Genomic DNA, 26020 nt, shown 5'->3' on the forward strand with positions numbered 1-26020 from the left:
TTCAGCATGAATTACTAGAATCTACAATTATTAGCATATTTTATCAGACCGAAATTCTACAAATTTATGTTTCATATAGATTTTATCATGAAGTATCATTAAAAAGTTAAAAACTAAGGAATTTAGAATGATCAGAATGAGGCATTATAGAGATTGTAGTAATTTTAATAGTTAAATTCATAAGTCAATCTAAACTAGACCACCAGGTTCATGTTTTCAATGGTGGTCTAGCTTAGATTATTTAATTGAAGTAGATTTTTATATTTTGAAGCGCTTTAGCCATTATATATCAAACCTATAGAATGATGTGAATTCTATGTTTACTAAGCTTAGTAAATTGAAATAGAATTTTCATAGTAAGTTAATGTAAAATCATTTGCTCGCTTTAAATCAGTAAAAATGACTAAACATTATTGATAGTGTTCTATTTACAATTTATTTTCATGAAAGTTATATAAGTAGTTTGTAAATGCCAAAAATTTTGTTTCCTATAATTCTTTTTTTGAAGATTTTTAATACTCTATAACTAAGCAAAACAGACATATATCCTTCGGTTTACTATACTTTTTGAATCTACCATTGTTTGTTAAACATGACTATTAGATTATTGGGTTGTAAAAATTAATTACGGACCGTTTCATGAATTGAATAAAACAATCTATGATTGTTGTAACTAATATACATAGATACATACATACATACAGTATTTATCAAATTAGTATAAAGAATTGTTTGTTGAACCTTCTACATGTTTTACAATCGATCGATCGGTTGATCGATTGTTGTTATTTCGAAACTTTTAGTCTATAAAAATCGGAGATGTTATTAGGGCGGAGTCAACAAATGAACGTCGAGTCTCTGCCTATCTCTCTCTTATTTTCTTTACAGAATAATTCAATGTCCTGACAGGTTTTCATTCAACAACAAAAAAAGACACATATGTATTGGTCTGTCTATCCACTAGTACTTTATTATTGATAGTTCATGTGTCTTTATAAATTTTATGTACACATAAACCTTTGTGTGTGTATGTATGTGTGCTATCAAAAAAAAAACAAGAGAGAAAGTCTGTGGTTGAATTTTGTTGACCTGCTAATATTAAAATTGTATGTCATCGATTTCTGTAGAAAAAAAATCAATTCTAATCAGGCTGTTTAAAGCCCGGTCCAATGAACATGTAGGTTAGTATCAATGACATGAATTCTAGCCAAAAATTACTTTAGTAATAATAATAATAATAATAATACAGTTAGTGATCACCATATTCTTGCATGGTTCTAGATTCTCATAGTTGATTACATTTGTTACTCAAGTCTTTTTGTTTTATGTGATATTGAGTTGATTATTCATGATGCTCAACTATGTATTAAAGTGCTTGACTTCGAGATGTACTGAATACATAATTCTTTACGATATGTGAATATTCTTCGTTTATAAGAAATTAGGTGATTTCCACTAAACTCATCATATAACTATCATCTTCAATGGATCACAATATGAATAAATAGAATATCCCAATAGTTAAATGCTAAAAATAAATATTTCTTCAAACTAGTAGGGATTTATACAAAGATTACAATTTTCTCTCACGTTCTATTGATAAGGTTATCACGGAGTAATTTTTTTAAAAAAAAGTAAATATAATTGAAAAAAATGTTAAGCATATCATCCGTTAAACTAAAGAAGAAGAAGAAGAAAACAAACATAATCACCTATCTTAATCAATTAGATAGAAAATAGATTTATACAAATAGGTGAGAAAAGGTTATATTCAGTTTAGTTCATCTCGTTTAAAATATTATTAAAATATGCTAACATTGTCATCTCATAGAAAATGTCTATTTAACTATACATTCTTGTTATCTTTATGTTTCTATATAAACAGAAATAATCATAAGTCTGCACACACACAAAAAATGTATATAAAATTCTTATTCTTATCAATTTAATATATTGTAATTAATGATGAGATGATAATAGAATTCTTAGAAGTTGGCATGCATTATGTATGCACACATAGACAACAACAAACTGACCAAACTAATTATAGTTACACATAAATGACAAAACACGACTAATTTTCATAATATTTCAATGTCTTAAATACTAATTCATGTGATAGAATTATACTTTATTCTTCTAATTCTGATATGTTTCCGAATATAGATGAATAGCTGGGGATGAACTTCACTTTGTCAAGTTATCCAATTGTATCGTAGTCTGTGACTACTATTATGTTTGCGTTTATATATTCACTCAATAGTAAACATTTTGGAATAATTTCTATTATAGATTTATTTGAAGGTACGGCTTTTGCCATGTTGTAATTTTTCTTCCATCCTAACTGACTACGCTACAATTCACACGTCCGTAGCATGTTGGAGTGGTATTTTCGTCTTAGTAAACTACATTTTTATGTAAGCTAGCAAAAACAACAGATAACGAAATACGCTTTCCATCATGGATTACGATAGTCTAAATAAGGAGCGACGCTTGATTTTGGTTAGTTACCAGATGCAAGGTTAAAATTGCAAATGGGAGTGGAGTTTAGCCTCACCCAGATAACTAAAGTATATAAATTATACAAAACTATTTTAATTGTTGAAATCATGAGTTAATTTAAGCTAGACCAACATGGAAAACCTAGAACCACTGGACGGCCGTTTCGTCCTATTGTGGGACTACTCAGCAGTGCGCATCTATGACCAGTGGACTTCAACCGGGTCATTTGTGAGATAGTGACTCACTGATAACGATGGTGGATGTGTCTCTCGATTTCGCGGATTAGTTTAAGTTAGACATTAACACCGTTGGATGCCGGCCCAGTGATCTAGTGGTTAAGTGTTCACGCGCGAGACCAGTAGACCCTGGGTTCGAATCCTGCGAGGCAGGATCGTGGATGCGCACTGGTGAGGAGTCCCATGATAGGTCGTCCAGTGCTTCCAGGTGTTCCATGGTGGTCTAGCTTCAACGGACTCATGATCTCAACAATTGAAATTACTAACGTCACCCTTCTGATATTAAAACTATTGTAATTGATGTTCACTCTATTTGCCAAAATTTTTAATAGTTTTTTTTAAAAGTACAATCTAGATTATCTAAATAGATTATTGACGATTAACTGCTCTGAAATCATTGTCAAAGTTATATTTCTTTCTTAATGTACAAGTTGAACGATTTTATTGGTTAATGAAACTTTTTGTAAAGGAATATCGGTTTATGTAATCAGTTTTAAGCTGTACAGCTTATGTATGAAGTAATAATATTGTCTGGTTGTCTAATCTACAATGGCCAACGTAGAATTCAAACATGTAGTGTACTGATTGGAAATTTAACACTTTAAACATTCACTTATTTTTTAAATGCATGAATAGATTAAACAATAAATTGAAAATATGTTATATTTTGTGCTTATTAAATTACATAAATTCAATAGTAACAAGGACAAAATAGATTTAAACTTTACTCCATTTCACAAGCTACTGGCTGTCGAGACTCAGTATCCAAGTGGATAACGCGATGGTGTTTGAAGCGAATGACACTGGGTTCGGGTCTCGGGATGAACATCAATTCGGATGTACGTACATCCAGCCGATTAGTCCCGAATAGGACGAAACGCGCATCCTGTATTTCGCTGCTAGCGAACATCCACGTTTGTTTATAAAGCTTGTAACTAGGCAATACAGAGACAATCCGCACAGGATGCACATTTGCCAATAAGAGACTGATCAACTGCAGTCCTAAACATCAATGGGAAGATTCGAACTAATAATACTAAATGAAAGTAACAAGGGCAGTTCAGATGATTTTTTATAATATTAAATTTAAACTATGTTCACTGCATTGAAACACGAATTCTGTATCGTTTTGTTTTATAATATATGAGTGACGATTAAAAATGTGAAACATTTTTAAGAGCAAATGCTACTATTTCAACATATTTCAGTGGTTTCAATAAACCTTCATCACATTTTCTTTAATTAAGTTTTATCCAATTAACATCAACATATCTAATAAAATGTGTAAATTAATAAAAGCAGGTATATAATTTCATATCTGATGACCAAGTTATTTACATTCATTGCTATGTAAGATCGATTTACGTCATTTCTTCAACAGGAATTATTTTTCGAAATGTCGTGAATCATTTCGTCTTAAATCTTTTTTTCATCAAACTTGGAAACCTTTTCTTGAATACATGTTTTCAATTACATGATTTATATAATATCTTCGAAAATAAGAATCATTTTTCTACGTGCATATTTGTTGTAGATACAGTTGTCAATAGTCTTACTTTATGTGTACTGATCCCTTAATAAATTTAAGAAAAAAACAAGATGTGTTAAGTAAAATGAATTCTTTGTATTTTAAGTCTTCTAATCAGCTGAAAACGGCCTAAATTTACATTAGTGATATTATTGTGAAATGTTTAACATTACCATAATCAATCAACTTTAATCCTACTTCAATTCCGTCGACCGAAATAGGTACAATTGCTATAAATCATTAGGTAGCTAACTATTAAACATGTCCTCTTATATTTGTATGTAGTTGATGCTATTCACAAGTATGTTTGTAAGTAGTATGTAGCGGAACGCGGCATTGAAGTTTTAACAATTGTCAGACAGAATGAAGAGTTTCAATGCATCAAAATTACAGCGTTGGTAGAACACTTGGCGACCAAACGAGAAGATGGTTCAGACGGCAAAACTCACCGAAAGATGCAAACTGGCGAATGAAGACTACGCATATGTATCATGTAACTTCCCGCAATAAATATACATTCCTCCTGCTTATTTTCGTGTTTCATATGTGAACTACCGTGTTTGATTGCTGTTTAGCTTAATCGATCTTTGATCACATATTTGTTACCATCATATTGGTGCATACATTATACATGATTATATCAGATCGTATGTAATTCACGTTTCAGAGCGTTTGACTGTCCAGTTGATCGAAATAAGACTATTCAAGGTTTCCTGAAAAAATTTATTTGATCTTTGTACCTGTTAAATTTGCCACGTTGAAATGACCAATTGATTTTCCATTTATTGATTGATAACTTTCTTTCGATTATTATGACTATTTTTTAGGGATTTAATGGAAACAACTAAACCTTTTCTGGTAAATACAATACGGGTTCCAGCATTACCGACTTTGTTATTATACTGTCGGGAAGTGGATACAAATGCTGACATTTCAAGGTTTGTAACGAGTGTGAACATTTTCAAATCTTACTATCATTATTAGTAACACTAAAATGATGGAGATTTGCACTTTGACTGTATGCTTTTGGTGTTGTTAAATTCTCTAAGCTAGATGATTCGATTATGAAATTTTAATTTTTAATCTTGACAACATCAATATCTACTTTACGTAGTTATCCTACAAGTGTTAAGTCAGTTTATTCTGGTGGCGTTGTTTGTGATTGGTTGGTCTCATTGTTCCTTGTATTCAGTTTGACTGTCTTGTTCGGTCGACTTCTGACCATACGGTTGATTGGCCTTTTTCATATGGGTATTGATATTATTAATGATTCCTAATGATTGTACGCACTTATATATATAAGTTATTACTCTTGCAATCTGCTACTCAGATTAGTGGTCATATTGCAACTCAATAGTTCAAATTCGATTGCAGCTGGGGACTAGATAAACGTGTCATCGGTACTACATAATGACTGATCAGTATGAATGTTTAATTCCTTCAGACCAATCGCAGCTCGAATAGCTTAGTGATAGTATTCCTGTCTGCGATACTGTGTGACAGTTTTTTTTCCTGAATCCCACAAGTATCATCATTTCTGTCGAAAATGCATATACTGTTTAGGTGTAGGGTTCTCTGCTAATTATCTCTTGATATGGTGATCCAATCAGAAGTAGCCTAATGAGAGGGTCAGTCGATGACAATGAGAAGTGACCCGAAGGACAAGTGCATCTCATTGGCTAAGAAGTGGATCAGTTTCTTAAGGATTGAAGTGGTGTATACATAAATGAGTATTTGTGCATTTTATTCGGTAGCCCAATACGCTTTCTCACTTAAGCAGTCAGTTGTATCAGTATCAGATTTTTGATACTGCCCTCCAGAGCACATCCAACCACCTAACATCAGTTCTTTGATTTATTTGGTGTATGAAAGTGATATATCCCTTCTGAAATTAGATTCAAAATAATTTATTTCCTTACTGAGCATCAATATATAGACCTACAAGAATGTTTTAAACAATGTGAATGAAGATGTATTTTATCTATTTATTCAAACACAAGTAGTGGTACAAGGAGGCACCGAATACATATGCGCCACACAAGTCACTTGATTTGTGTGTGGTCTATGATACTGCCCGGGTGCCCAAACCGAAGCACGTGGTTTTCTTAAGGGGCCACACCCTGAGCCTTTGACCTAAAGGTCTGATCCAAAAGGCAGTGGAGCAATGTGAGGAGATGCAGTCCCATGGCAGCCAGTGACCAACAATAGGTTCATATGCCATTTGTTCGTTCAGGATACTGTAGCTTATGTGCATCATTTGTTTGGAACCATGGTTTTCCAAGTCCCTTAGGTGGACTGTCCGTGTTCACCAACCCAGTTAAAGCGCCTGACATTCTCTTTTTGTCCTCTCAATTTCGTAAACAACACCTCCGCTGTGAGAAGTCAGTGAGTAGGACTTCTTAGACAGTGGCTGTATACGCGTGTCCATTTCCCGAGAGAGCATTTCGAGAAGGAGAGCTGACTCTTCTTAACTTCGACCGTACCAGGGCATTTAGTGTCGAATGAAGACGAGACAAGTTTGTTGCACAAATTGAAAGTATTTTGAAGGGAACAGGAATGACTAATCCTAAGTTTTATAAAATAGTATTTTTATGACTTAAGTTTATGTTTTCATTGGAGAGACTGAATGCATTCCAAATCTATGTCTTAATATCACAAACTAACTGTTTCAACTGCACTTATTGGTTGAAAATTGTATTAAACATTTACTTATAGTTATATAGTGGATTACAATCAGTTACAGTTCAAAAGAGACTGTTTGTAATTTACGCTAATACTGTCCACTCGTGTATTTCTCTATAGTTGATATCACCGTAAGCTTGAAAACTTGGCGCACGTTTAACTTCTGTTTCTAAATAATTATTGACCTATCGGCTCTGAACTCTATGGTTTTCGAGTTAGTGAACTTAGATATATGAATTAGTGGTCGTCGAATCACGTTCTAAATTTTAAGCATTGTCTTGTCTAATATGAAAGTAATTCAACCCTAGAAACTTCAAATCTGTTTATAAACCTTCGAAAACCTATAAAATGAAAAACTATCACATACATTGAAGTTTCATAGCTTTTTCGGATACAGATTTTTGGATTTAATTGTCTGTGTACTCATTAACCAATAAAGGGGCATAACACTTTCCGTTTCTCTCAATGTCGGTGGTGCTGTAATGTAGTTTTACCTAAGTTGGTAGATGGGGAAGCTATAAACCTTAGAAACAACCAACTAGAATTTGATTTCAACTACTCAAAAGGAAAATAATTTTTGATCACAACTTATCTAGTAACGAAAATTATAGGCGGTCAGATTATTTCTCTCTAATTAATCACTCATAGTGTATACTACAAATTGTTTACGTTATGAGTTAAATAACATGTGTATGGAAGTGTATATATTCAGGACAAAGGTGTTTTCATACTAGTATAATACATACTAATGCAATACTATTTGATCGGTAAGGAATTGTAATAAAAGTATTTTTGTCATTTTCATACGTACACATGAGGACGTTTAATTCAGTAACATTTACCCCAGTTACTATCCCTTATTTATGTACCAATCAAATAATATTAACGATAAATGAGATATCACTTCATGTAACTAATGTTTTTGGGTGATTGTTTGATTATTATCCAGTCTTAAAGAAAAACAAAAAATAATCATGTGAACAAACGTTGTTTATCAATCATATCCCTCTCTCTCTCTCTAGTCATATGAGCTTTCTTTACTGTTTACAATAATGATGAACGTGTAATCACAATTATAAACTTCAATAATAATAATAATAATAAAGTAGATTTACACAGTGATAACGAAATCTATCAGAGTAATAGTAACAATAAAATTCATTTAATACAGCTAATAACGCATACACAGCCAGAAAAGCAGTCAATTTAGTCAATCATATTTGCATTAAATATGCATACAAATGCAAGATGAGTTAAATAGAAGTCATTTTAATAAGTCCGAAAATCACTATTTATGAAAGTAAGACAATTCGATATTTGTGTAATATCCTGTAAATTTCAGAAGTGAACCATAGTTTATCATTAGAAAAAAAGAAGAATGTATTCGTAAAATCTCAGCGAATGAATTTGAAGTAAACCCAATGTTTCACCTAGCACTTTGTTCCAAGCTTTCTCAAGGAAATATAATCAAATGTCAAAATTATCGAATATAAATAAGTATATGGATTTTCGGTTAAATGTATTCTAAATAGGTCATCTAAATACATTCCTCTTCCTTAATGTCTCACATCAACTCGGCGCCCAAACACTGAAATTATGCTATCAGATTTAGACGAAAGTTTCCACATGCTCATTTATCAATGATATTGAGTAATGATATTTATATACTGTATTGGAAATTGATCAAAGTTTAAATTGATGATTATGATATTTCACCAGGATTTCTGAATAATATCACCACAAAAATAAGAAAAGAAGAGTTATTAACCATTCAGTTCATGTGTACTTCTGATTGTTATTATCAAAAAGTCACCACATTTTGCGTTTAAAATTAACCTAAACATAGATGAAGTGATAAACAGGTCAGTTAAAAAGAATTAAGCTCTAGATAAGGAAAAACCTTTTCTTTGTTTCATTATCTAGAATGATTCTAGTCATCAGTAGGGTTACTACTTACTCTTGAAGAATGATAACGGTAATATGTGAATAACTTGAAGTGGATGTAATTTATACTTTGGTAAGTTTCAAATCAGCATGACCTTTTCAGTTAACATTTCAAAGAAAATAATACATAGTATAGTCATCCTTTAAAGTACCAAACCTCTATACTTTTTTCTTTGTTACATTTAATTTCCACATTCTTTTGAAAGAATATCCTACGTAAACAGTAGTTTAATAGGTTAAGTCAGAGGTTACTTTCATCTGTTATCGATGTTTATCAATAAAATAACTTAGTGTTAATGTTAAAATGCTTCTAACTGACTAGTCTAAATTATTAAACTCAATAGCAACATTAAAATCTTCTTTCAATCGCGTTGCGCAGTTTAACATTTATGTTTCAGTGAAAGTTTACGAATAAATGATGTACTGAGCTAGTACTGCATTCTTATTAGGAGTTATCCGTAGATTTTTATCCATTCCTTCAGCGATATTTACAATCCAAACATCGACTGATTGGTGGATTTGTTAATCAATAATGTACTTACGGTTAGTTCCATCTGACTAATATATATATATATATATATATATATATATATATATATATATATATATATATATATATATATCCATAAGTGGACACACTAAGTTTATATGTTTCGATTCTTTTTTTCTTTTGTACTTAAATCTTCATCATGTGATCTAGAAAGATTTGCGCATAAAATTAATTATTTTCCTCTACACCGAAAAGCTAAACGGAAGAGTTGGTTACTAATGATTTTCCTAAAATGTAATTGTACTGTAAATATTCTACTCAAAACTTGATAAGGGTATTATTTTCAACTGGTTATTTTATGTACTACTAAACTTCTCAATATTTTATTGTAATAAGAATGAAAACTGATTAATTTACGAAATGAATATTGTATAACTACATTTTATCTAATCTCTTTATTGATGTTGCGTAGTCTCTTAGGTCAGGTTATGTCAAATATTCCTTAGATAATCTGACATCATGTTTGTAACAATTATTGTTGTGTGTATAAATGTAACTCTATAATTAAGTTTACATTGTTATTGTACACTTTGAACCTGAATCATTTTGTAAAGCTTTTGATACTGAAGTAAATAGGATAAAGTTTTGAAATATTAACACAGTATTGGTGTGTGTCTACTTATACAATATCTACTGGCAGTGGAAACAACTTGAATACTTCAGTGGTATTGTATTTAGCTACGGCATCCCATTTTATTTGTTATAAAACACAAAAAATCATTTTACCGATTCATAGTATGACTGACTTCAAATAAAGTCGATGTAATAAATTGCACTATCTAAGCTCAGTATATTCGTGAACAATGAATGAACTTGACTTTGATCTTAAGAAGTGTGTTTTAGAAGTTTTCGTTGAACAATATTATGCTTAGACGCAGTGTCAGGCAAATCGTGTGATTTACTCAATAAATTTGTAATTGTGAGCTATTAATCACGTCTGTTACTCCTCGTGGAGTATAGGCTGCCGACCAGGAATCTCCAACCTACTTTGTCCTGGGCTCTCCATTCCAGTTGTTCCCAAGTGCTGTCTACTCTTAGTAATTGGCTGTGCAGATTATCATATGCTCACTAGTGACTAGCTTCTAGATGAAATTTCTGGAGATCTACTGAGAGGCCGTGACCAGTGGAGCTAAACCGTGTCGGGTGTGAGGCAGTCACCCACTGCAGAAGATGGGAAATATTCGCTCAGTACCGTGAATTGACTGAATTTAGACAATATAGTCACTGGTTTCTAGTTTATCGATTTGGAAGTTGGGCTTTCGCGCGCGACATCGAAGGTCCTGTGTTCAATTCCCGCGTGGGGGTCGTGAATTCTCACTGCTGAGGGGTCACATACTAGAGCAAAATAGTTTTTCATTGCCATGATCTGTGCTTCCAATTCCCGACACAATGTATTCTCTTGGTCTATCTCTTTTCGTTTTACCTTGAGTGTTCCAAGTTGGGGCTTGCTTGGTGACGCAGTTTGATTATTTCGGCAGTGTTTGTTTTAGCTAATTGTGGGTTATGTTTAACATGTATCGAGGCATCGGTTACCATGTTATTCAGTGTTAAGTGTAGCATCCATGACTTGTAACAAGGTTAAGGGTGACCAGAATAAAACATTGTACACCAATTCCTAAAGTCATTGAATGTTTAATTCACTTGATATTGTTTTATTTGAATCTTCCCATTGATGTTTTTGGACTGAAATTGATCAGTCTCTTATTGGCATATGTGCATACTGTGCGTATGCCTCGATATTGCCTTAATTTACAAGCATTATAAGCAAAGATGGATAGTGGCTAGCAGTGGAATCCAGGACGCGCGTTTCGTTCCCAGAGTGAACATCAACTCTGAGATGCAGGTACATCCAGCTGACGAGTCCCAAACAGGACGAAACGCGCGTCCTGGATTCCACTGCTAGCCACTATCCATCTTTGCTTATAATTCATTGAATGTTTATTTAAACTCTGGTGATTTCATTTAGATGTTTGCAGTCAGTGAGTGAAGATACTCGTTCAAACCATCGAGTGTTCCCGTACTTAAAAGCGATTTGATTTTATCTCTTATTTTAGTCAATTAAATAAAACTAATAACTTATAACATAACGAATTTCTAATTTAACAATGACAGGATTGTTTTCGATTCATGGTTAGAAGTACGATTATTGGATGTTGAAGCTGCACAACGTGCTGTAGCTACTACTATTTGGTTACGTTCAACAACGCAATGTCTTATGGAATATGAACTTGCAGGTATTTATAACAATCAATTCAGTTTAGAAATTTAGTAATAAATCAACATGAATTACTTTGAACTTCGGTTAGGTGTAATATTAGCAATCATAATGGTAAAATGTAGTCTGTCACCTACAAGAATGGTGAATTTCATCAACACCTAGTTGTATATATAAAACTAGAGGCTTCAACTAATATTTACTGGCTAATGATACTACCTTCAATTTATTTTAGACCAGGTTAGTCAAACTGGAAATTAGTAGTCAAAAAATGAACTATCGAGGAGATATCAAATTGGTTTTTTCTATATAAGGTTGGATGATGTGAAAATTAATTTATGGATCATGACTACCTGATATTTTATGTCAGCTTTGTCTAACTGACTGTAGGGATGTTTCGATCTTACTGAGTCAATTAACTACATTAATACCAGCGTGTTACAAAGAGGTAAGGTATACGTAAGATGCTTTATTAGTTATGTCTTTTTTGTGACCTTAAGAAGTTGTATTCAAGTTATAGGTGAATAATAATTCTTATTGTTTATATTCTACTTATATTCGACCTTAAATTTTGCATTTTACGTTATTAACATAATACTTCATTATTTGATTTACAATGTTTAATTTCCAGTTGATTGTAAAGAATGATTTTTTTTTTTATAGATAAGTCGATTATATAGGGTCAAGCTGTGATAATAGTGATGATGATCATTCATAGTTTAAATGATTAAACTTATAAGAATGCTTAATATAAAATATCTGCATTCCTCTAGACAGAAATGTGACTATTATCGCATCTTAATAGGCATCTTACTCTCATACTGTTAGCTTGTCCACCAGGGTTCTTGCTACCTATGTGGTTTCGCCACAGGGTTTATGGTGTATGCTACTTATATCTGTCAGCATTAATAGCATGTACCACACTGTTGTGCTGTCTAGTTTCTAAACAACCTGCTGGATGAAGTCTAGTTTTCTTGACGACCAATGTAAAATTACCCTCTTACTGGGCAATTTAGTAGTTAAGACTTTGAACTTTCAGTCACCATATAGCTAGCTTCTCTCTGCCTACCTCATTTTAGACAGCAAACTGTCTTTACGTTATTAGTCTTCACACTTACAGTGTGTATCCAATATATATATATATATATATATATATATATATATATATATATATATGGGTTTATAAATTAAAAGAACATGTAGAAGGCAACCTTGGCCAGATGAATAGTTTATTCATTCATTACAGTGTACTTATTATTAGATGCTGAGATGGTTTATGATTTGTCTGATTTTGTCCTAGCATATCAATGTTTTTTTGTTAAAATGCTGGTCTTGACTAACTGAATAGTTCACCACTTTATCACTAACATTATTTCTTAATGGAAAAAATACAACGTTTAGTATCATGTAGTAGGAATGTTAACTTTATCAGATTTTAACTGTTTTTTACCCATTTATTTGTCCATTTATTATTAATGTTCACATATTTTAGAATGTTTACGTCGTCGTGATCAAACACTCACTGATGATAGTGGTAACGGTTGTGATAGTGGCAATACAACAACTAATATATCAGCAAAATATGGTTCTTCTAAAAAAAGTGATAATCAACGAAAAATTCGTCGGCTACAGCGTATGTTGTCTCATAGTTTAGCAGCATTTTTAGCTGGTCAACCTGGTGGAGCATATTCTATTAAACGATTATTAGCAGCTGATGTAAAACAATTGTTTCGAAAACAGAATAACAACGATAATAATATCTGTGAGAATCAATGTAGGTTTTTGTCATATCTTCCAAAAAAATCAGATTATTTAATAGTATTAATGAGGCCTGTGTGATGAGGCCGTCATCATGAGAACAGTTGTGTTTTCTAGTCCAACCATGGATTAATTTAAATTCAATGTATGCCTGTGGGATCGATGAATTGTTTTATCAATGACCAGTAAACAACAACTGAGAGCTTAATACTTATTGGTTTTCGAGCAACTTCCAACCCAGTGTCCAGTCCATATTGTACTTTATTATTTAATTACTTGAACACAGAAATATTGATACAAAGGGGCACCGGATACGTATGCGCCACACAAGTCACTTGATTTGTGTGTGGTCTATGATACTGCCTGGGTGCCCAAACCGAAGCACGTGGTTTTCTTAAGGGGCCACACCCTGAGCCTTTGACCTAAAGGTCTGATCCAAAAGGCAGTGGAGCAATGTGAGGAGATGCAGTCCCATGGCAGCCAGTGACCAACAATAGGTTCATATGCCATTTGTTCGTTCAGGATACTGTAGCTTATGTGCATCATTTGTTTGGAACCATGGTTTTCCAAGTCCCTTAGGTGGACTGTCCGTGTTCACCAACCCAGTTAAAGCGCCTGACATTCTCTTTTTGTCCTCTCAATTTCGTAAACAACACCTCCGCTGTGAGAAGTCAGTGAGTAGGACTTCTTAGACAGTGGCTGTATACGCGTGTCCATTTCCCGAGAGAGCATTTCGAGAAGGAGAGCTGATTCTTCTTAACTTCGACCATACCAGGACATTTGGGGGCTCCATATTGTACAGTAGTTCCTTTTAGCTTAAACATTCATGTATTTATTCGGATGAATTATCGAACAACAAAATCCCAAATAGAAAATCATGATTTATACATAATAAATCCATAAGTAGTAGAGAATCGTAAGAGGGCGAATAATCAACTAGTAATAGTCAAGTATCAGTAGAGAGTATTGCTACAGCTAAGGAGTCTAATGAATGTATACAGCACAAAGAATATAGAAATACAGTGATCCATATAACTAATAGTTACACAAATAAAGAAATAAAAAATGATAATCTGCAAAATAGAATTCCAAAAGTTACAATTTCTTAAATTCTCGTTTCATAACATCAATTCTAATGAAAGCGCTATTCTTTTTGTATATCAAGTGGCATGGGATTGGTGTATTCAACTAGGTCGTTCAGTGTTTAAATTAATTGATGACATTGACTAGCAGTCGCACTATATCAAAAATTCGAAGTTGAAAAATGCAGATCAATAGATATATGTGGAGAGTCCTCCTCAGTGTGAAAATTGGACATACAGATTTCAATCGTGTATGGCGATTTAACGAGATCTCAAAATAAAATAATAGAGCTTATTAACGATTTTCCTCCGGTTTCCCATGGTTCTTTAGGAGGTAATATTCGGTGAATAAAATTGTTTACAAGTTGAAACTTCTCTGACGTTCTTATATTCATTGATCTACTCTCACATACTGCCAACTCTCAAAAAAGCATTCAAGCCCCCTATTGCGCTTTGGTTAATGACAACTTGTTGTTTCAACCTGTCAGTCAATAAGAGGCGCATGAACTTTTAACCTCTGATACATATATATATATAAATTTCGACCATTTATTTGAATAGATGCAATATATATTCACAACGACCAAGATCACTATGAACTTATGAACTTACTGAAGATTTTTCTGTTTTCAAAATCTAACCACTATTACTTATTTAATGGTCTCATCACATGTAATAGATATTTTGGAAAGAATATTTAGTCGTATGATTTCATGAATTATTTCTTAAGCTACATAACAAATACAGCTTTTTAGATTTTGTTCAGTATTTCAATACCACAAATAGCAGTTGAAATTATACAATGTAAGAACGCTCTGATTCGCCTACCTTGTATTTATTCCAAGAAGTGGTTCTCTAAAATATTCTCTAACTATGTAAGATCGCTTTGTATAGTTTTTACTTGTCATATGATTTTACGGCTAATTTTCATTGTTTAATTTATCACCTTCCACATTTTTTATATGTTTTGTAGCTCAATCTAAATCATTGCCTAAAATTTGTAAGAAAATAAATATAGATGACATTCCATTACAAGAACCAGATCATGAATCGGGTATAACGTTTAATTTATTCAAAGGAGGTTATCAAGTTACAGATTACCTGAATATTGATTCGTAAGTAGGGATTTTGATATTAGTTTTCTGTTTTTCCTACTAGTAATAACTACTCACTATATGTTAATAAATGATGTTAATCGACCAGAGAATTTAGTATATGGTTGCTAATTAGAGTGATAAAACATTGAACAATGACTTACTAGTTGGAATACTTGGTTTTTAACAACTATTTCGCAGGTTTGAACTTGCTCATAGCTTTTATCATGAACTATGTGTGATAACATCTGACGACACTCAGTCGCATGATATTTGGGACTCTACCCGAGCGGTCGTCATGAACCAATAACTCCCAGTTTTATGAAGGTCTTTCATTCGACTATACAATACCTCCACACTTCCCATTTAGTCTCAGTTCAAGCAATTCGTTATACGAAAGCCATTTAGAAGATATTCCTACAACTTGCCTTCTTTTGCCAGAGTTTCGTTCTCTGAGCTGACTGGCTTAGTCGTGAAGCTCTCATCGTCTCTTTGAACAACCTAATCAAATACAAACTTCAGATCAAAATGAGCTATCCAAATTTCTCCACATATGATTAATAACTTGCTCTGTTGACCTTGGTTTCGACTTGTTTTTGACCTGCTTGTCTTGCCATCTTCTGCCTATTCATTTTGGTTATCTTCTTCGATTTGATCTGATGGTTGTTCATGATTTTTCCAACCGATTGATAATTTGGATCAATTTCGGTATGCTCATTGATTTGACCTGTCTGTTAATTTTCTAAGAATTCTTTTGTCTTCTGTGTATTCTGGCTTTCCAAGATATCACGTTTTACTAGCCGAACGTATATACACAATTGCCTATGTGCACTGCTATAAGCGAAGATACATATTGGGGTTTGATAGATAGTTGGTAGTCGTGAGGATGAAGATGAACTATCTAGCTCCACTAAAATCACTTCCCTAAATTAGGAGTCTTATTTTCCATCTCAACCTATCTAATTCACTAAAACATATGTCACAAGAATAGTAACAGTAATAGAGTTCTCCTAAATATGACTGAACATGCAGTGCAGGCGCTTGACTTTACTGAGAGATGTGATTGGTCCCCCAAAGTTAACATTAGTTAAACACAGCAAGTCACCGGACATTATTAAGTTAGTTTTTACAAGCATACAGGGAACCGCTCTTACCTACGCATTATATACCTTACCTCTTACGGCCAGGTTAACTTGGCGACTAGTATGGATTAGGCAATCTGGAATAATGAATAGGGAAGAAATAACTGTTCGATGCTCTTGACATTTTAGTTCGGTTTATGTCATTCCATGCTAAAACAGATTTTCCTCAGGATAATCAGTCCATGCAAAACACTTTTCAAATAATTTTATTATTTCAGTAGTTGAGATCGAGTCAAATGAAGCTAGATCACCATGGGAAACCTGGAAGCACTGGACGACCGTTTCGTTCTATCATGGGACTCCTCAGCAGTGCGCATCCACGACCCCGCCTCACGAGATCCGAACCCAGGACCTATCGGTTTCGCGCGTAAACACAGCCTCTAGACCATTGGGCTGGCATCCAACGGTGTTAACGTCGAACTTCAACTAATCCACGAAGTTGAGCGACATCCACCATTGTCTTCAGTGAGTTACTATTTCACAACAGACCCGGTTGAACTCCAGTGCTTCTAGGTTTTCCGTGGCGGCCTAGCTTCAACTGACTCATGATCTCAACTGTTGAAATCACTATAATATCCACAAAAACCCCTTCTGCTATTTATTTTATTATTGTTATTAATATAAATGAAATGGACATATTTATGTCATACTTATTTTACGTTTTTCTTTCATAGATTATACCCTGAAGTGATATCAGTTGAGGGTCGGTCGAATGTAGAAGATATAGATGAGCCGGACTATCATGATCCGAGTAGCAGTTATAATCTTGCTGTACGATTACGAAAACAAATCGCTTGTGGATCGCTTAATGAAGCTTCCAGTGATGATAATTACAAATGTTTTAATGAAAATATATCGTTATACGAATCAAATAGAAATGAAAATGAGAGAGATTATTTTGAAAATGATAACAATTTAGATGAATGTAAAGCTACTTGTGAAACCTGTGGTAAATTTATTACAGTTCAGGGTACTTTGCAAACTTCTATGTTAAGGCATCGAAGAAACTGTCAACCGTATAATGATTAGAAATTTTCCTGTCAAAAGCTAAATACCTTTATAACCTTGTATATATATATTTCTTACTTGACATTTTATTGGATGATTTATTTCATTTTATGCACATGTGACTTAATTTTTATAGTTAACTCAATTAACGCAAGATGTCAAGAATTATAAGCTATCTACTAGTTATATTGCTTCCCTTGGAATTTTTGTCAATTTAGTTGAGTTAGGGAGTTTTTTTAAGGCTAAGTCAGTCAGCTACAACGTAGGACCAGGCACATATGTGCATCGGTCCAAGTTGCCATACCTCATTAACACAACAAGATGGACACCGGATTCATAAAAGTAGTTAATTCAGAGGTGGTAATATATAAAAGGACGATTGCATATAAAGATATAGTACAGGAAGAAAGAATTAGTTCGTACAAAGAAAGATATGAAGCGATTTTAATCTCTTAGTTTAAGGGAAGACAAAAAGTGCATACACCGACGCCATTGTGATCGATTCTGAGCCATGTCACCAAGAGTCTCCAATCATTGGTTACGACAGTCACACGGACCCCAACCAAGTAGTCTGCATCTACCAACATGGCTCAGACTAGAAGTAAGTGACTTCAAGCACTGATGCCATGTTTTGGTTTGGCCGCTCCTAACTTTCTTCCAACCATCTCCAACACCGGTTAGGATTGCACGTCGTGGTAATCGGTGTTTAGGCATACGTAACACGTGGCCCAACCATCTCAGTCGATGAAGATTCACAACTTCATCAATTGACTTACCATCATTCCCTAATACCCTACGTCTAACCTCACTATTACTTACCCGGTGATCCCAACAGATGCGAGCAATATTTCGAATGCATCTGTGGTCAAATACTAGTAGCTTACGAGTGTCTTCAACTCTTAATGGCCATGTTTTGCAGCCGTCATTTAGAACAGAACGGACTGCCGCGCAGTATACTCGTCCTTTTATTGATAGACGGATATCTAACCTTCTCCATAGGTGACGTAAGTTGGCGAAAGCCAAACGAGCTTTTCAAATCCGTGATGAGATTTCGTTAAATGTCGACCCATTCGGGCTGATCTGATTTCCAAGATAAGTGATGTTGTCAACTCATTCGACTACTTCACTCCCTATCCTTAGTTCAGGTGTTGACGCAGACCAGTCCTGAAGCAACAACTTGTATTTAGAGGGAAAGAAGCGCATCCTAAAAATTCTGGCATTGTTGCTTAGTGCTACCAAAAGACTGCATTCTATCAGCGTCTTCACCAAACAGGACTATGTCATCTGCGTATTCTAAGTCGATAAATGGACCTCCTGGAAGGAGATCAATACCCGAGAATCCAGTAGACGAGAGTGTTATTTCCATCAATAGGTCTATGATGAAGTTAAACAGAAATGGAGAAAGTGGACAGCCTTGACGGACACCACTTGAGGTTGCAAAAGTAGATGACAGTTCGCCATAAGCTCTGACTCGACTGGTAGTGTTCGAGTAAAGAGCCTTTACAAGGTTTATGTACTTCTGGGGTACGCCTTTCAATGACAGACACTGCCACAGAATCTCGTGGTCTACAGAGTCAAATGCTGCTTTTAAGTCAAGAGAGACCACCATCGTCGGACGCCGATAAGTATGCCAATGTTCTAGAACCTGACGAATGGTGAATATGTGGTCGATGCAGCCATGACCAGGTCTGAAGCCAGCTTCATTCTCTCGTGTTTGCAGTTCACGAGTCTCAGTTAGGCGTCTGATAATTATCGAGGCTAGTATTTTAGATACTATATTAGTCAAACTAATTCCTCTATGGTTGTCACAGGATGATTTTAACCGTCTCTTATATATTGGGACGATAAGTGATTGTGACCAGTTAGATGGGATAGCGTCTAACTCCCAGATCTTAACTAAAATATTGGTCAACCTAATCGCTAAAATTGGACCACCATCCTTAAAGACCTCTGGAGACAATCCATCTGGACCAGCTGCCCTTCCTCGTTTCAGATTAACTATAGCCTTTTCAACTTCTGCTAGAGTTGGGGGACTTACTTCAATTATCCATTCACACTATCTGGGAATGGAGGGTCGTTGTAGAGTAGCTGAAGGCCAGCTGAAATGTTCCACCCATCGTTCTAAACATCTGGACTGGGAGCAGATGAGTGTCGACTTTTTCCGAAATAGTCTGACTTACACTTGACTTATTAATTCCAGTTTCTTTTATTAGTCTGTAGAGCTGTCTTGTGTTCCCTATAGCCGCCGCCTTTCCCATCTCTTTTGATTTCGTTGCCCACCACTGCTCACGGTCGTTCCTTAGACTTTTGCCTAACCTAGATCTGATTTGTTTTCGCTCTCCATCGTGTTCAGAGCCTGATGGGATGAGTTTACGAGAATCCATCACTGCAATAGACCTTGAGGAAATCCATTGGTGTTTTGTAACCTTGTGGTTTAAATCACTGATAGATGTCACTGCTGTTTCCACAGCTGTTTGTATAGCTTTCCAAGCAACATCTGGGTCAGCCTCGTTTTCCGAACTACCTAAGTGTGACCTCAGTTGTTCCTGGAACAGACTTTTGGTTTTCTCGCTACTCAATTCAGTTCTAAAGGATCTTTTTAGTTTGGCTTCTTTGCGTCCAGTGAGGCGCAAGCAGATGCGTGCCCGTATTATGGCGTGGTCGGAGTCCAAGCAGGTACTCCAGAATGAGCGACAATCTTCTACCGACCATCTCCAACGATGACTGATGGCAATTTGGTCTATTTGAGTCCATCGTTGGTTTGGTGTAGGGGGTCGCCATGTTAGACGATGTCTCTCCGTATGCTTAAAATTTGTGTTTGCTAAAAATAAACGATTGTCTAGGCACAGTCGCAGCAGACGATCACCATTATCTGTTCGTTGTGCCGGAATACTAAAATACCCACCTAAATGCCTTTCTGTTTGGTTTAAATTACCTATCTGGGCATTAAAGTCACCTTCTACGAGTACTATGTCTGAACGTTTAGCTTTCTGAAGAAGTTCAGATAGCTTTCTGTAAAATTCATCTTTCATTTCATCTGAGCTGCAGTCGGTGGGAGCGTATGCAGAAACGACAAAAAGGCAACGAAGTGTGTCCCTATCCTTCCGAGTTCTTACGGCGCCGTTTAGCCGAACAGCACACAAACGACTGTTAACGGGGATCCATTCTAACAGTGCTTGTTCCGCCCTCATGCTTAGTGCTATGCCTACACCACAATTTACAATTATTAACGACTACATCACTCACTCGATAGTTTACTTCGCACGAGGAATCTTGTGAACAAATTTAAGCACAAATACGTATGGGACAGGCCTGAACATTCAGTCGCCTCATTTGTTGTAGAGAGGTTGGTTGTAATTTCGTTGCATATGTAACCTCAAGCTGGTTTCTACCTAGTGTAATAACACCATACAGAAAAACAGCAAGAACTAAAACTTATAGAACTTCTTGATATTGTACAGTAAGATTAGACGTCATCTCCCAACCACATTGTAGAGTATCAGGTATGCTAAGTCGATTAGTTTGGATACACCCTAAATACCGTAACAAACGAACACTTCCCAAAATGACTTAAGAAATAAACTATCTTAACTGACTAAACGGTTTGACTATATATAACACAAACAGGGGAATTCCCTTTCTGACGGATGTTAGGGTGAGCTTGTTTAGAAAGCCTTAAACAGATCCTAACAAACTGAGTTTATATTGGATTATAATTTAGTGATTTGTATCACTATCTAAAAATACACCCCAACTACACGCTGAGAAACATGACGCTTAGTGATGCAGACGAAAATCAACGAACAACCTGCCGTTATATTTATTATAAACAGTAGTGACTCAGTGTGAGAAAATTAACAACTGAATGTGCTTACTGACCTACCACTTGTTAAACGACGACAAACTTAATGAAAGTTACAGACGTAAGGATACTGACCAACATAAAGCCATGGGACGAAGCAGCCGAAAAGACTACTTTAGCCAGGAACGCGATAGAGATATACGAAACGATACAACCTAATCCAAACCCCCTAGTTTCAAGTGACTCGTTGGTGATATGTAGTGATTAATCATCCAAATACATACATCGAGCAAGCACACCATTTCTTATAAGCAGCAATTTTAACGCGATACAACATACTACCATTGTAACCACTTTAGAAAGAGTGCAGAAAACCAAGTTAGTAATAAATGATATATTTACAAGCAAGTAGATTACGGTGACAAGACTAAGTACTCTCCTTATTGAACTTCGACGGCCATTCTACGATGTGTTCAATAGAGCCGGCTTCATACTGCTGCCACATTCGAAAATAAAGGGCTTCTATGTCAGCAGTGTAGCTGCGACAGCTGAAAAGAGCAGACGACTCTCTTGCCTTCCAAACCTGTAAAATGAATATCGGAAGTGAATATACCAGACTTACTTTAGCCCGCATTGCTTGAAGATATTCCCGGTTGTTCCCCAACTTGGTTGCAATTCGAACGTAGTCCTCCTGACTGTTAGCCACAAGCTCAGGACATCCCAACGTGTGAAGCTGGCTGGCCGCAACGCGACTTGCCAATGTTTCGAGTGGAAGGGTAACTACAGGACAACCAGCCCACAGAACGTCCATCCCAGTAGTATGTCCATTGCACAAAGGCGTGTCCAGACAGACATCAGCAACCTGTATTTATAAGTTATAAAGTTCTGGAAGCTTACCTGACCACGCCGAACATGTTCCTCTTTTGGCGCAACGTTGCTAAATAAAATTCGACGATTCACCTGCTGAAGACCCATTTCTGAGGCCGCTGCAAGTGCACCGGCTTCGCCAGCGGCTGGAAAGCGTAGCAGCCACAACACACTGTTCGGAACACCTTTCAGAATTTCAACCCACATTCTCATAGTTGATGGATCAACCTTATATAGCTGATTAAAGTTGCAAAAAACGACGGCATCTTCTGGCAAGCCATAGTGTTGCCTGGAAGTAAGAATGAGATCACGAGGCACTTCCTCACCAGCAGAAGCTTTGGATTGTGTTTGCTGTGTCACCAAACCATTATGAATAGTTACGCCATTAATTGTACAAGACGGACTGTTTGTACGAATCATGTTTTGTATAGGCTGTAACGAGGGAATCGTTAACACGGTGAGCTTTGTGAAGTAAGAAACCTCTTTACGTTGGCTGCCATGAATCTCAACCAAGCGACCTCCATAAGTGACTTCGCGCACACAAGCAACTTGTAGTAGAGGTTTGATATCCAAGCCACTGACAACGATGGAATTATCTGTTACACGGCGCCCTGCGGTGGCATCTTCAGCGCTCTCTAGAATAACTCGGTTGCGTAAATGAGGAAACATCTGTTGATGATCCCCAATAAAAAATGTCTTGGGCATGTATGCCAACTTCTCAGAGTATTGGTGGCTTAAGTGCATGGGAGATGTTACCATATCCGTGATGATATAATCCATAAATGTCGAACCACTCGTGCCAGGATAACCTAGCCACATAGCTTGAATCGGTGCAGGCTTCAGTGCAAATATTTCATTACGTGCACCCTTTGTATAGCCATTCATGTTTAGAAGAATATGAATTCCATCGCTTGCGATTTTATCTGCAGCTTTTCCATGACACTGAATCCCACTTAGATCAACAAAGTGTTCAGCTTCATTCGCGACCTTTGCCCTGAAATTGGTGCCATCGTCAGGTGCGAGTGAGTAACAGAAAACCTCGACTTTAGTTCGATCATGTAGACCTGGAATACTTTGCATCAAGTGACTAGTTGGATGATTGCAAAAATCAGAGCTAACGTAGCCAATTCTTAAACGTTGCCCAGCAGGTAATTTTTTGCTAAATCTAAATGGTTGGTGATGCAGCAAAGACACCTTTTCCAAACACAACGAAGCATGTTTTCCGGCAATCTTTTTGCGCTGGTCATGCGTCAGTGGGTACAACATGGAGTGATGAGGGTGTACAGATGGCAGGCGATTTGATTCCAGCTGATCTTGTACCATGGAAACAAGTTTCTTCATTCTATGCTTATAGTCAGACCAGTCACATACAATTTGCAGACAGTGAGCAAGGTTGCAAAACGCATCTGGGAAGTTAGGTTTTAATTTTAAGGCGGTCTTGTAGGATGTTATAGCATCGGCGAGGTTACCGCTGTCCTTCAGAATGCTAGCTAGATTTGAATGAGCATCAGCGAAGGCAGGATTAATCTGAATAGCTCTTTGATAACACTGCATCGCACCTTGAACATCCTGCAATTCTTTCAAGGTGTTCCCCATATTGGAGTAAGCGTCAGCAAACGTTGGTGATATGCGAATGGCTTCCCGATAGTGCAACAAAGCTTCTTGCAATTTTCCCTGTAATTGAAGCATGCTTGCGAGATTAGAATGAGCTACTGCGAATTCAGGATATATCTCAAGAGCTCGAACGTATAGCCGTATTGCCTCTTCCGCTTTTCCTTGTTCACGCTTGATGTTCGCTAGGTTGTTTAAAGAATCTGCATGTGTAGGACACAATCTCAGAGCTGTGTTGTAATATTCCTCAGCCTCTGAAACCTTTCCCTTTTCTTTGAGTGCATTGGCCAAGTTACAATAAGCATCGGGGAAATTGGGCTGCAATTCAATTGCTCTCTTGTAAGTATCGATGGCAAGATCGATAAGATTTTGCTCGTAGTAAACGCAGGCCAAATTACCGTGGACAACAGCGTTATTTGGAGATAATGTCAAGGCTCTTAGGTAGGCTGCTACTGCACGGTCAAATATACGAGCCTCCTTTAACACATTTCCAAGGTTGACGTAAGCATCCAGAAAAGTAGGATCCAAAGTAACAGCCTAAAAATTAATAATATAATCAAGACCCACCTTTTCGAAGTGATGGATTGCCAACCATATCTCATTTTGAGCATTGAACACACATCCCAAGTTGCTCCAAGCCACTGCGAATGTTGGACAGGTTTCAATCGCTTTCAGATAGCATGACTACAATAAAAACGAAAATAGGTAGAAAGTAGAAGACGCGGGCGCTGAGCGGCTGTCAACCGACAGGTCCACAGCTTAGCATGCGAGCGCAATCACTACCTAGAACAGACAGCGACTCACCACCCTTGAGCCGAACTTGATGAAATAACTTAAAGCGCAGTGCAAAACTTGCACTTAAGGGAACGCGCGAAGGGTAGGAGAAGGGGGAACTCACGAATGCATTTGTTCGCAGAACCAGTCCAGACTGAAGGATTGACGAACAGCAACCGATCGGAGACTGCACATAGCTGTTTGAAAGAAAAAATCTCGTTCATTAGAAAAACCGTAGGAGAGCTGGAAAGTTTGCTTGATTTACTAAGCAGCGCGGCGGCCATGTGGACCGCTATTTTAAAAAAACATAGCAAAATAATATCCAAGCAAACAATCGCAGCGCGCCGCGGCGACTTATATGCCGCCTTACTTTCGCCTCATCCAATCGTCCAAGTGCCTTTAGTAAGTTTCCCAGATCACTTCGTACACAATATAAATCCTAAAAAACTTGATAAGGTGCGAACGGATCATACTGGGTTGTACTGCAGTGCTGTTGCATAAGCGTTTACTGCAGACTCCATATCGCCAGCAGCAACTAAAGCAGCAGCCAAATTAATGTATCCATCAATAAAATCGGGTTTTATTCTTAGTGCGTGTCTGTAGTTGTCAATTGCTTCTTTCAACTGCCCTCGCTCCTTGAAAACATTCCCGAGATTGGAATACGCCTCTGCCATTAGCGGGTTTTGTTTGATAGCCAACTGGCTGAAGTAGGCTGACCTTTCCATCCGGCGACACTGGAAGTGTATAGAACTGAGTAGTAGCAAAGTAGATGTATTTTCCGGGTCCTGGTGCCATAATTGCATACAATGTTGTTCAGCCCGTTCATAATCTCCAGCTTGGTATTCTCTGTGTGCTAGTTCAGCAAGACCTGAACGAACATCGATAGTTAGTAACACGGAAGGATAGAAGAAAGACGCCTTGCGGTGCGGTACTTACTTGAAACATCCGTAAGACGCAAAATGGAACGCCTCTCAATCATATTACTTGAAGATCGACTCAGACGAAACAAAATGTCGTTAAGCGCCGTCGCCATAAAGTAAAGTAGCTCACATTAACAAAATAATAGTTAAAAACATCACAACTTAAACTACTGAATTTCAATCTAAATTAATAGCATATAGTTCTTTTTATGTTTCCTACTACTCTACGACTACGATAAGAGTGTTCAACGGATTGTATCGAAGTTGGGGGCCATCCAGATAGTGACAAGATTTATGTTTATAAT

General features: G+C 36.2%; 2 protein-coding genes across 5 annotated transcripts in view; one reads left to right on the forward strand and one right to left on the reverse strand.

Annotated features, from left to right (window-relative positions):
• The window catches only part of DHX34_1 (DEAH (Asp-Glu-Ala-His) box polypeptide 34), a 55788-nt gene extending 37685 nt beyond the window's left edge, over window positions 1-18103 (forward strand). The window contains exons 15-20 of one of the 2 annotated variants that reach the window (XM_051214508.1): window positions 5094-5204; window positions 11555-11676; window positions 13150-13290; window positions 13324-13431; window positions 15471-15612; window positions 17408-18103. In XM_051214508.1, coding sequence (XP_051067690.1) covers window positions 5094-5204; window positions 11555-11676; window positions 13150-13290; window positions 13324-13431; window positions 15471-15612; window positions 17408-17762 — 979 coding nt within the window. In that variant the 3' untranslated portion in view covers window positions 17763-18103. Of the gene's footprint in view, window positions 1-5093; window positions 5205-11554; window positions 11677-13149; window positions 13432-15470; window positions 15613-17407 lie in introns of both variants that reach the window. The other variant, XM_051214507.1, reaches the window with a different exon arrangement.
• Window positions 18104-20241: 2138 nt separating this feature from the next.
• MS3_00006374 (uncharacterized protein) lies at window positions 20242-25957 on the reverse strand. 3 transcript variants are annotated; one of them, XM_051214511.1, is made up of 7 exons: window positions 25732-25957; window positions 25269-25663; window positions 25166-25234; window positions 24589-24705; window positions 22441-24558; window positions 22166-22405; window positions 20242-22126 (listed from the first exon to the last, which is right to left on the reverse strand). In XM_051214511.1, the coding sequence occupies exons 1-7, from the start codon at window positions 25826-25828 to the stop codon at window positions 21971-21973; spliced, it is 3192 nt and encodes a 1063-aa protein (XP_051067693.1). In that variant the 5' UTR covers window positions 25829-25957; the 3' UTR covers window positions 20242-21970. The 3 variants fall into 3 exon arrangements, with proteins under 3 accessions (XP_051067693.1, XP_051067692.1, XP_051067694.1); XM_051214510.1 differs by having other exon boundaries at window positions 24589-25663; XM_051214512.1 differs by adding an exon at window positions 24920-24992 and having other exon boundaries at window positions 20242-24705; window positions 25269-25957.
• Between the last annotated feature and the right edge of the window lie 63 nt (window positions 25958-26020).

This window comes from Schistosoma haematobium, chromosome 2 (genome assembly GCF_000699445.3).
Source record: "Schistosoma haematobium chromosome 2, whole genome shotgun sequence".
NCBI lineage: Eukaryota > Metazoa > Platyhelminthes > Trematoda > Strigeidida > Schistosomatidae > Schistosoma > Schistosoma haematobium.

Excerpts from the sequence above, each read along its gene's own strand:
- MS3_00006374 (XM_051214511.1), bottom strand. The coding sequence starts at position 25,828 with ATGGCGACGGCGCTTAACGACATTTTGTTTCGTCTGAGTCGATCTTCA. Across the intron at positions 25,235-25,268 it reads CAGCACTGCAGTACAACCCA|GATTTATATTGTGTACGAAG; the intron begins GTATGATCCGTT and ends CAAGTTTTTTAG. Across the intron at positions 24,559-24,588 it reads CAATCCATCACTTCGAAAAG|GCTGTTACTTTGGATCCTAC; the intron begins GTGGGTCTTGAT and ends ATTAATTTTTAG.